Source organism: Staurois parvus, unplaced genomic scaffold (assembly GCF_062004578.1).
Source record: "Staurois parvus isolate SC_StPar_1 unplaced genomic scaffold, SC_StPar_1.0 ptg000063l, whole genome shotgun sequence".
Lineage (NCBI taxonomy): Eukaryota > Metazoa > Chordata > Amphibia > Anura > Ranidae > Staurois > Staurois parvus.
In genome coordinates, this window is record NW_028317859.1 from 2301901 (window position 1) to 2314881 (window position 12981).

The 12981-nt window shown below is 39.1% G+C and overlaps 1 protein-coding gene across 3 annotated transcripts in view; it reads left to right on the top strand.

Annotated features, from left to right (window-relative positions):
* Window positions 1-12981, top strand: part of ODAD4 (outer dynein arm docking complex subunit 4) — an 84104-nt gene that overhangs the window by 12433 nt on the left and 58690 nt on the right. For all 3 annotated transcript variants that reach the window (XM_089668784.1, XM_089668785.1, XM_089668783.1), the window contains exon 4: window positions 8472-8533. In XM_089668784.1, coding sequence (XP_089524910.1) covers window positions 8472-8533 — 62 coding nt within the window. The remainder of the gene's footprint in view (window positions 1-8471; window positions 8534-12981) is intronic.

Consider the following 12981-nt stretch of genomic DNA (forward strand, 5'->3'; position numbering starts at 1 on the left):
CATCATGGGCAAGACCAAAGAGCTATCAAAGGATGTCAGGGACAAGATTGTAGACCTGTACAAGGCTGGAATGGGCTACAAGACCATCAGCAAAAAGCTTGGTGAGAAGGGGACAACTGTTGGAGCAATTATTCGCAAATGGAAGAAATACAAAATAACTATCAATCGCCCTCGGTCTGGAGCTCCATGCAAGATTTTTGCCTTATGATGATCATGAGAAAAGTGAGGGATCAGCCCATAACTACACAGAAGGAGCTTGTGAATGATCTCAAGGCAGTTGGGAACACCATCACCAAACAAACCATTGGTAACACAGTACGCCGCCATGGATTGAAATCCTGCAGTGCCCACAAGGTCCCCCTCTTTAAGAAGGCACATGTACTAGCCCATCTGAAGTTTGTCAGTGAACATCTAAATGATTCAGATGAGACTAAAATTGATATCTTTTTGGCGTTACCTTGACTTGCTGTGTTTGGAGGAAGAAAAATGTTGACTATGACCTTAAGAACACCATCCCTACAGTCAAGAACTGGGGTGGAAACATTTTGCTTTGGGGCTGTTTCTCTGCCAAAGGTACAGGCTGACTTTGCCGCATTGAGGGGCCAATGGACGGGGCCATGTATTGTAAAATCTTGGATGAGAACCTTCTTCCCTCAGCCAGAACACTGAAGATGGGTCATGGATGGGTCTTCCAGCATGACGATGATCGAAAACATACCACCAAGACAACAAAAGAAGCACATTAAGGTCATGGAGTGGCCTAGCCAGTCTCCAGACTTTAATCCTATAGAAAAGTTGTGGCGTGATCTGAAACTTTGAGTTGCCAAGGAATATAACTCAAAGCCCCTTAACTCATGAAAAACACCCAATAAGTATGAATAAATAAAGTAAATAAATACAGTAAATTATATAATGAAATATAAAAAGAAGTATGCACAAGTCCAAAACTAAAGTGTCCAAAACAAAAAAAAATAAATACACTATATATATAGTGAAATAAATCAATCAATTCATAAATCAGTGAAGTGACCACCTCTAAATAGTGGGATTAAATACAGTTACCCTCATGGAGTAACAACAAGCATCACAGAATGTATACAGTAGTCATTTTTAAGCTTCCATCTACCGTACATATAGTAACCTTCAGCTTTCCAAACTCCTCCATAAAGGTAAAGAAGAGACCCATGGTGTGTGTTTGTGTGTGTGTGTGTGTGTGTGTGTGTATATATACCGTATAAAAGAAATTTTAATATATAGCTTACATTAGGGAGTAATATAAACAGCATAGCTTTCCAGCCCAATCTCAACAGTCTTCATGGTTAAAACCACGTTTTCCACTTTTCAAAATGGCCACGCCTCTACTTCCGGTTTGGCGTATTATGTCAGACGTCACGTCTGCTGACGCGTTTTGTCACTTCCGGACTTCTAGAGGGATTCACTGTATTTATTTACTTGATTTATTTATTCATACTTATTGGGTGTTTTTCATGAGTTAAGGGGCTTTGAGTTCTATTTAGAGAAAAGGTTTGAGTATTTTACTTTCCAGGGTGAAAGTGTGACTTTTCTTGAGGGTGGTTTAAGTGAGAGTTTTATTTATTGATTGAACAGCCAAGGAACCTTAAGGATTTAGACAAGATCTCTTTAAAGAAGAGTGGACCAAAATCCCTCCTGAGATGTGTGCAAACCTGTTAACCAACTGCAAGAAATGTCTTACTTCTGTGCTTGCCAGCAAGGGTTTCTCCACCAAGTATTGTCATGTTTTGCTTGGGGCTCAAATATTGATATATTTACAATTTCACTCACTGAACTCCAACTCAATTTACAACAATTGTATCGTGGTGTATGTTTGTTTTTTTTTGTTTTTTTGTTTTTTGGAGATGGATAGATATAAAATGTGTACTCCTACATTTATTGTGTGTGTGTGTGTGTGTACACCCACCCCAGCAGATTTGTCAGAAAACCTTAACTTTCTTACAGAATCAACATTTTCTATGGGAAACTATACTACAAAATATTCCCACAAATGCAGGCCACTGATTGCAAACAAGACTTGTTAACCACTTGCCATCCATAGGATTTACCCTCCTTAATGACCAGGCCTCTTTTTGCTATTCGGCACTGCACTATTTCAGCTGATAATTGTGCGGTCATGCAATGCTGTATCCAAACGCTATAAACAAGTCCAAATTTTGAAGAAAACAATATTTTTTACTTTCAACTAATAAAAATATATAGTAAACTCAAAGTTAGTCATAAATTTAGGCCAAAATGTATTCTGCTACATTTTAATCCAAATAATCCAAATAAGTGTATATTAATTGCTTTGTGTGAAAGTTATAGCATCTACAAACTATGTTATAGATACTGCCATTTATGCCATGGTTTTTTTTTTTTTTTTTTTTTATTTGCTATACAGCGCTGCACTAGTTTAACTGAAAATTGCGTGGTCATGCAATACGGTACATAAATGAAATTTATGTCCTTTTTCACAGAAATAGAGCTTTCTTTCGGTGGCATATGATCACCTGTGCGCTTTTTATTTTTGGCGCTATAAACAAAAAAATTTTGAAAAAAACGATATTTTCTCATTTCTGTATTCTACATGTTTTTGGTTAAAAAAAAAAAAATCCAAATAAGTGTATATTGATTGCTTTGTGTGAACGTTATACCATCTACAAACTATGGTACAGATAATGGAATTTACACAGCTTTTACTTTCTGACTGCCCATCACATTTCAAGTGGACACCCTAAGCTATCTGCTGAGGCATATGGAGTCCATGGAAGATTTATTTTTTATATTTTCCACAAGTTGTGTAGAAAAAAAAAAAAAAAAACAAGTTGTCATTTTAAATGTTATATTTCTCCCACAAGTCATAGGTATATGTGGAATTAGACCCCAAAATACATTCTGCTACTTCTACCGAGTATGGGGATGCCACACGTGTAAAACTTTTTGGGAGCCTAGCCACATACAGAAGCCTGAAATCCAATGACCACTTTGAAAGCCTGAAGGTGCGTAACTTCCTCATTTCACTTCCTCACTACCTCTCACAGTTTCGGAGGCCCTGAAATGCCAAGATAGCGCCAAACCAACAACCCCCCCCCCCCCCCCCACACACACACACACAAATGACCCCTTTTTGGAAAGTAGACACTCCAAGGAATTTAAAAAGAGACATGGTGAGTAATTTGCAAATCTCCTTTTCTCTCACAAGATTCTGAAATAAAAAAAACTTTTTTTTTCTCTTCTCTTTTTCTATTTTCTTTCTTCATTTTCCAAAAACTTGTGGCAACAAACGAGATCTGCAAAATACTCACCATACTTATCAAATTCTTTGGGGTGTCTACTCTCCAAAAAGGGGGGGGGGGGGTTGGTGCTGTCCTGGCTTTTCAGGGCCTCCAAAACTGTGATAGGTAGCGAGGAAGTGTAATGAGGAAATAAAGCCCTTTAAAAGCCTGAACTTGGGAGAAGTAGCAGAATGTGTTTTGGGGATATTCCACATATACCCATGGCATGTGTGAGCAATAAATAATTTAAGGGACAATTTTGTCATTTTCCAAAACCTTGTGGTTAAAAAAAAAAAAAATTCTTCTATTAACTCAACATGCCTCTCGGCAAATAGTTTGGGGTGTCTAGTTTCCAAAAAGGGGACATTTTGGGGGGTGGGGGCTTTTTATGCCCAGCATTATAAGTTTATGCCACACATCGTTCACTCTTCTAATCACCTGAAGACCAAGCCTTTTCTGACACTTTTTGTTTACCTGCAAAAAAAAAATCAGTATTTTTTTGCTAGGAAATTACTTTAAAAAATATATAATGTTTGGGGGTTCAAAGCAGACACCTGAGTGAATAAAACGGTGGATGCTGCAATTTTTTATGTCACATAGTACTTGAGCAGTGTTTTTTTTTTTTTTTTTTCTTGGTTTTCCCCCCAAATGCAAATTTTTTTTTTTTTTTTTTTTTTTTTTTTTTTTTTTTAAATAATACGCTATTTTTTACTTTTAATGCACAAAAACACATCTGAGGAAGTGTTATTCACACGAAACGCGTTAGTAAGGTGCCCCTGACCTGTGTATCCGTACCACAAGGCTATCCTGACTGACACCCTGGTGGCCAGACTCTGTTTTGGATGTAAGTTTATCCTCTTATTGTACGTGCCGCAAGTTTTGCCTATTAAAAACATATTACACTATCAGAGGCTTCTCTGGGTCTCATCTATTGCATGGGAGCCCGCTTTTGAAGGTTACGTTTATTTGGGAATGATGTGTGATCACCCCCTCCCCCGCTGATGATCTTTCTGGTGGATGACTTACCATTATACCTGGATTGATGACATCTGGTGGCCAACCTGCAGATGACATCCTCCTAATATCACAAGTCCAGAGCACCAGGAGCGGGTCTTAATTGCTCCATGCGCATTTTTTGCGCTATCTGGTTAGTGCATTATTTGTACAATCACGCGATCACAAGAGTCACGAATATCTTTGAACATGGATTATTGGGACAATTGCACCTATCACTTTATCTCACCATGCAATATGGACTGAGTTTTTTCATATAAGTTATTATGCCATTCATGTTCTGATTTTCCGCCTGTTCTTACTAACTTTAATAGCGCTGCATATCTTATTTTACAGTATATTAGCCAATTATTTGGTAAAATATAAAAGATGGTATGCCGAGTAAATGGATACAAAACATGACATGTTTTAAAACTGTGCATGCCCCGTGCAATGGCGACAAACTGCATGAATTTTTAATATCCATAAGCAACGCTTTCAAAGCCTTTACAAACAGAAGAAATCTCTGCCAGAAAAAGCGTGTGGTATGCCCACCATTAGTATATACCACCCTGCATCCACCCACTTCTAATGGTGGGCACACATTAGGTCGCACGGTGCCACATGCACTAATTCCAAGATTGTACAAATGTCTAAATAGTGGCACACTTGAATAAAAATTGTCCACGTATAAGTGATACCCCATATGGAAAAAGGATGACACCAAGTCCAAAACTCCAAAACTATCTTGCCACTGCTCCCCATGTAGTCTGGGCATCCAGGGGCTCCACGTGACTTTTCCCTTGTAAATCCAAAACTTGCATGTATAGCCTGTTGCCCTCTTACAGGTCTTCTACATCTTGACCCCATATCTGGCTCACTTGCTGGGGAGAAATTGTTTTGAATGCAAGGCAGCCAGAAAAATTAATGAGGGACTCCTCAACGCAGATGTTTTGCTGGGGACTATAGACTTCTACAAATTTTTGGTTAAGGTGATTTCCGAGGGGCCAAATTTTGTGGAACTGGTCAAATTCAGGGTTACCTCAAGAACAACAGAGTGTGTTGTTGTTTGAAATGCATAAAACACATTATACTCTCATATCTATGCCTGGCCATGGCAGTAGAGAACACAGGCATATGATGAATCGGATCTGTGGACCAATACAACCGCAATTTTTTTAGTAATGTCCATGTTGAGGGCTAGGTCCCAAAAAAAGTTTAATTTGGAAACCGTAATGGGTTTCCATGTTAATCATCTGGCAAGGTTTGAATTTGGGTTGGCGGCAATAAATTGTTGTACATATAAATTGCTTTGATCCACAATCCATGCATACAGATCTTCTGTGAAAAACCGCTCCAAACAATCAGGGAGAGTAGTTAAATTTGCTGTTTCCACCTCAATTCCGAGTTGGGCAGTGAATGGGGGAAGTACGGGTGCTGTAGAATCTGTGGGCTGCCAATCGGGATTTGCAAGCACATCCAGAAGGATACTAGGGGCTCTAGTGTGCGAATTCTAGGTAGTTGCGAGACAATACTTGTGCTTGCCACTGCACCAGCTTGTACTGCACTTATGGGACTCTCCACGTCACCAAGTGATACTGCAGTGCTGGTATGTGAAAGACCAGGATGTACTAGGCCGCTGGTGCTCGCCAGTTCACCAAAAGGTAGTGTGGCCCTAGTACTGGCACTCTGCTGCATATGAGAGTCATCAAAATTTACCGGCAAGTGCTAACCGAGATCAGGCCTGATTTCTGTGAACACTGCGGTTTTGTGTGCAATGTATCAAGTGACAGTGACCTACTGACACTACACTTGCTAAGGTAGAAGGGGGGGGGTGTAAGCGCAGAGTCTAAACGCAGGTGCCGGGGCTGATCCTGCTAACACTATGTTTTTGGGGTCACTATACTAATGTGAGCACTGGTATAGTGCTGATCTGATCAAAGATATTGATCCGTTCAGGCACTATACTAGGAATGGAGGTTTATTGTGTACGAGCGTGTTCCTGGCAATCAAGGGGTTAAATGTGATTACTGGTGTACTGACGGGCAATCTGACACTATCTGGGAGGGGCGTGAAAACCACAGGAGCGTGAATCACATATATATGATGATTTTGCACACCCCTGCCGCCCTGTAGCAGTATTTCTGCTATAGGGCGGTCAGGAAGCAGTTAAAGAAGTGATTTGCGTTATGGCGCTGCGTTACTTTATCTGACAGTTTCACGGTCATGCAACGCTGTACCCAAATTAAATTTACGTCCTTTTTTTCGCACTAATTGAGCTTTCTTTTGGTGGTATTTAATCGCCTGTGCGGTTTTTATTTTTTGTGCTATAAAAAAAAAAGACAATTTTGAGAAAAAAACAATATTTTGGACATTTTGCTATTAAACATGTCCAGTAAAAAAATTTAAAAATCAAATTTCATCATAACTTTAGGCCAAAATGTATTCTGGAACACATCTTTGCTAAAAAAAAAAAAAAAAAAATCTTAATACGTGTAAATTGGTTTACATGAAAATTTTTATTGCGTTTTACAAATGGTGGTATAGATACTGGACTTTTTTTTTTTTTTATATGTATAGAATGCAGCGGGCATTCTGACACTGGGGGGAACTGACTTGGTGTCACTGATATTCCCAGTGACTCCAATACAGTGATCAGTGCTACAAAAAAAAAAAAAGTACTGACACTGTACTAATGGCACTGAGCAGGAAGGAGTTAACAATGAGGGGCGATCAATGGGTTAACTGTGTGATGGGAGTGTTTTAGTAGGGGGCGGGGGGGTGTGCTTCACTGTAAGTACACTGCTCTGGATGGCTGACAGGGAGAAGGACTGTTGGTAAACAAAGCAGCCCTCCTCCCTGTCGGTGATCACCAGGTTCCTGTGGGTAATCACCGGCCAGGACCCGGTGATTGACACCTGCAGCCACGAATGGCGGCATGGGTAGGGCTCGCGCGCTCCCCCTATCCGGAAATGCAAAATGCCGTTTTTATATACGTCATTTTGCGCACAGGGGCCGCCCTGTAGCAGTATATCTGCTATAGGGCGGTCCTTAAGTGGTTAAATTGCACATACAAAAAAGTATATTTCCTAGCAAATTCATTCAAAACCATGTTGCAAAAATGAATACACCCCATTAAAATATATTTTATAAGATTTTAAGATTTTCAGGCAACAAAATCCTAATTAAGAAGAATTCAACTGCAGGGGGGTCTTAATTCATTAAACAGGTGCCCAGCAGACAGTTGAGTATAAAAGGGCATTACTTAACAAAGAGAACTCCTTCCCATTTCATGCTGTCAGCATTGGCACCACATGGAAGAAAATGTCCTGAGAAAGAAAATAATTTCTTTACACAAGAGTGAAGGCTACAAGAAGATCATCAAAGCTTTACTTGTCAGTCAGAATACTGTAACAAAAGTGATACAAAAATGGAACTGCAACCATCTCACAGAGACATCCAGGCTGTCCACAGAAGTTAACACCTCGACAGGAGTGTCTTCTGGTGAAAAGGGTTGAAGAAAATCACCTTGCAAGTTCACTGCAGTTAGCTAAAGAAGTAGAAAGCCAAACTGGGGTGATTGTTTCCTGTGGCACAATACGGCGTACACTGCAGAGGAATGGCATGCATGGGTGTCGTCCATGAAGGAAGCCTGTCCCATGCACAAAAAAGCCCACCTAGAATTTTTTATGCTGAGCAGTGTGTGTGTGTGTGTGTATGTGTATGTGTATGTGTGTATATATATATATATATATATATATATATATATATATATATATATATATATATATATATATATATATGTGTGTATATATGTATGTATGTATGTGTGTGTATATGTATGTGTGTATGTATATATATATATATATATATATATATATATATATATATATTAGTGTGTGTTTTACTATTTTAAGGTATTACCGTATTGGGTAGCTTGATAAAATATAATACCTGCACTATATTACTGGTTCTGTATTCTGGCCAAAAGTGGAAGTAAATGCAGCCTTCACTGAGAGTAACACTCATATATGGCACAATAGAACAAACCTTGCAGTATTTTGTAAAAAAAAAAAGAATGCATCAGATTTACACATTGCCTTAATTTTTCGGTTAACGTTTCAATCAGGTTCTGTAGTTGTGAACAGTGCTCTAACCTGTTAATATTTGCTTTTGTTCTTAATGTAGCTCCAGCATCTGTGAAGTTGGAAAACAAAGAGGGAATTGCATTCCTTAGCAAACAAGAAGAGGTGAGTTATAAAGAAGAGCAAAATAATCACCAAAACTCTACTACAGTAGAACTATTATGCTTGCAAAGCAAATGGCATTTTAGCTTGCTGTTCAAGAAATATGGAATTAAAGGTACATCCCATTCAAAATCCATAACAAAAGATGATCTCCAGTTTTTAGTGACATTTTAAACGGTTCATTCCAAGATGGAACAAGCAAACTATTCACTATCAGATGCAGCGGCTGGGAGCGCTGTATATGCAGAACTGTACAGCTCTGTGTTCCATTAGTTGGAGTATGGTGAGTATTTTGCGGATCTCATTTGTTGCCACAAGTTTTTGGAAAATGAAGAAAGAAAATGGAAAAATTTATTTTTTATTTTTATTTTTTCAAAACCCTGTGACAAAAATTATATCTGCAAAATACTCACAATGTCTCTTATCAAATTCCTTGGCGTGTCTACTTTCCAAAAAGGGGTCATTTTGGGGGGTGTTTGTACTGTCTTGGCCTTTCAGGGCCTCCAAATCTGAGGAAATAGGTGGTCATTGGATTTTGGGGACCTGTATGTGGCTAGGCTGTCAGTCTCACACATGTGGTATCCCCATACTCTGGAGAAGCTACAGAATGTGTTTTGGGGTGCCATTCCACTTATTCTCATGGCATGTGTGAGCAATATATTATTTGACAACGTTTTAAAACCTTTTTTTCTTTTTTGTAATTCTCCAAAAATTTATAGTAAAAAAATAAAATCTCCCATGGACTCAACATGCCTCTCAGCAAATTCTTTCGGGTATCTGCTTTCCAAAAAGTGGTCATTTTGTGTGTGTGTGTGTGTGTGTGTGTGTGTGTGTGTGTGTGTGTGTGTGTGTATGTATGTATGTATGTATGTATGTATGTATGTGTGTGTGTGTGTATGTATATGTGTGTGTATATATATATATATATATATATAATAGTTTGTAGACGCTATAACTTTCACACAAACCAATTAATATACACGTATTGGGATTTTCGTTACCAAAGGCATGTAGCAGAATATATTTTGGCCTAAATTTATTACAAATTTGGGTTTATTGGATTTTTTTTATAACGGAGTGGAAAATATTGGGGTTTTTTTTTTTTTTGTCTTAAAATTTTCAGTCGTTATATTTTTGTTATATCTCAAAAAATTAAAAACCCAGTGGTGATTAAATACCACCAAAAGAGAGCTCCATTTGTGTGAAAAAAGGATATAAATTTTGTTTGGGTACAGTGTTTCATGACCACGCAATTACCAGTTGAAATAGTGCAGTACTGAATAGTAAAATAATGGCCTGGAGCATCTATATGGTCTTATACATGGCTTTGTACTGATGCAATTTCTGTCTATCTGTAGCCTGACCTGTCCTTCTCTTTTTTTTTTTTTTTTTCTCTCACCACCGAATCTGGAGAAATGAAGCTATTGACACAGAAGTGTTTAAGCCGTATTTCTAAAAGTTTAATACAAAGCAAGGGATGATTTACAGAAACTCAACAGGCGTTTCTTAATCCGGATAGCCAATAAAACATTACACTCTTATCAGTATAGTTACGTGAAGAGCAGAACTTGCAATAGCAGAGGTGTACACAGAAATGAAAGTAATTGATGAGAAACAAAGCTTGAGCTGTGAATTAATTAAAATGGAGGCATTATCTAAAATGGATGCCAGTTTTTAAAGATATATTTCCTTACAGTTTCTCCCTTTTGTCACAACGTGACAATACACCACATTTCACAGTTGTTTCCAACATGCATACAGATTCTTTAAAAGTTTGTTAAAAACACATATGCAAAGTTTAGCAACAACATAGAAAATAAATAAAAACGAGTAAAAGACATAACAAAATCTGCATACCTACCTTCTTAAACTATCCCAAAAAATCTCCAAAACTTCCCAACCCTTTAAAAGGGTTCCAGCCATCCTCCGCTATGGATCGAGCTCGAGCTTGGAAAGCATTTACCTGGGCTCTATGATTCTCAGTGACTTCATAGTAATCTGGGATCTCAGCAGATGTGGTATGTATCCATGTACAACACTCATAGTCCCTCGTAAACTCGCACAGCCCGGTCAATGCTACACCCATTTGTTCTATTTTCATTTCATTTATGAGCACCTGTTTCCTCAATGCCCGTAGTTGAACATTCAAAAGACCCACCTCTTGTGTTTCATTTATGAGCTGATCCATAATTAGTGAATAGTTATTTAACCTTTTCATCAATTCTATCACCCACCCAGTCCATGAAGAAAACCATGACCAGGCTTGGCCCCCTGTTTTTAAATTGTTCCCACTTGTACCTACGTTTCAAAGGATATCTGGGATGACTACTAGCCTGTAAGGCACCACTGTGTGTCCCATCCATAACTGGTACCAGGATGGCTAAATAACACCATCCTTCCTGTTCCTGGGGGATCCATGGATAACAAGCCTTCCCGCAACATACAGGGACTCCTTCAGTAAGGGCTACTTATTGATTCTTCCATGCAATCTGTTCTTAGTAGTATTTACGATCTTCAGGTACCAGTGACAATAAGTTTAGACTTGCTACAAAACTCCTCCCCTTCATTTGATTTGTTACCTAAATGAAAACGCCACTCAGGTTCTATCATAACTTCCAACACTTCAAATTTAGGCCTTGTAGTAACATGTGTAAGGATAATACTCAGATTACCAATAAAAATTGATGTCACATTTTTAGGAGCAGCATAGAAAGGAATGTTCATGTTTTCAGGGTGAAGCATGCTGCAAACCCAACAGCTCTCGAATCCCGAGAGCTTGGCATACCTGTACTTACATTTCAACAGTGACATATTTTTAGTCAATGATCTCTTCTGCTCCTTTTTTTATTAGTTCAGTGTCATTCAGATTCACCCTGTTGTGACCACAAATTGGTGACCATTCTTCTGGGTGATAGTAGCAGTGGCTAGCCCAGTAAGTCACTGAAATGGTTATCACGGAGAGAAAACCAATCAAAAGAAAGTTCTTCCAAGCCATCTCTGGATGAAGCAGCCTGAGGTTGGAGGGTGTTGATAGGTCTGTCTCCTTTCCTTGTTCCGTCTGTTGCTCCTGGTTTTTGGTGGTTCCGGGACCCTTTTTACTCTAGAAGCATGTATCCAGACATTGGAATTAGCAGTCAGAACAGCGGTTCTTGTCAGTCGTCACTATGGTGGGTTCCCTATACGGTGGATCTATGGTCTTGTGTCTGTGAAGTTCCTTAACCACCACCCAATCTCCTGGATTGTACGGGTGGGTTGGATCATCTGTGGGAAGAGGAAACGAGAGAGACATCACCGTATACACCATTCAACACCCTAATCAATTCCTGGACATATCTCTCCTGGATTAATTCTAAATCTCCTGGCATAACAACCAAAGGGCCTCTAGTCCAGGGGGTGTAGAAGGGGCTACCCATAATTTCAAAAGGGGAAAGTTTTTAGTGACTTTATTAGGTGTCATCCTCCTCTCAGCCATAACAGCTGGCAGGTACACCTCCAATCCCTTAAATGTCCCACCTGTTTCCTTCCTTAATTTTTCCACCAGGGTCCTATTTGCCCATTCTACCTGAGCAGAACTCTGTGGGTGATAGGGTATGTGAAATTTCCAGTAAGTTTGGATACCTGTTGTGTAACCTTTTTGAGGTAAATTCTGGTATTTTGTCCGAATCTATACTCCCCGGACATCCCCAACGAGGGATGATTTCTTTGCAAAGGATTTTAGCGATGGTGTTTGGATCCTCCTTGTTTGTTATAAACGCTTCGGGCCAGGGACTGAAGCAATCCACTATCACTAGTAGAAATGTACCTTGCACATTATTAGGCATGTGTGTAAAATCAATCTGGAGTTCCTCAAATGGTCCACTAGGTGTCTTGCCTGATTGAGATTACCAGAGTTGTTTCTAACACATGTAACACAACGCTCTATTTGATCTTGTGTCTGTTTTAGAAAGATTTGGTATACAGAATCTTTTCTTTATTTTATCTCTTACTATCTGCCAACCCCGATGTCCTATGCCATGGAACTATGCTAAAATAAGAGGAGCACTGTGACATGGGAGTCCTATTATACCTCCCTTTGACATTAGACCATTTGCATCTAATGTCAACCCTTTTGTTGACAGTATTTTACATCCTCAGTTGCTGTATATTGCAGTTCTTTAAGGAGAGAATGTTTTGGCAGCGTAGGTGGTTCTAAAATGGCCATAGACATTTGTGAGTTTTGTAAAAGTTGCTGCTGTAAGGTGGCATTCTTAGCAGTGCAGTCAGCAAGTGCATTGCCTTTAGCTACAAAATCAGAGGAAGATGTGTGTGCCTTGCATTTTATTACTGTGTACATCCTGATTCTCAAAAAGTTCACAAGCTCTGGTTAAAGCTATCAGCTCTGCCACTTGTGCTGACTTGCAAGGGAGGGGTAGTGCTTCATGAACAATATCAGGTAACTGAACCACTGCATA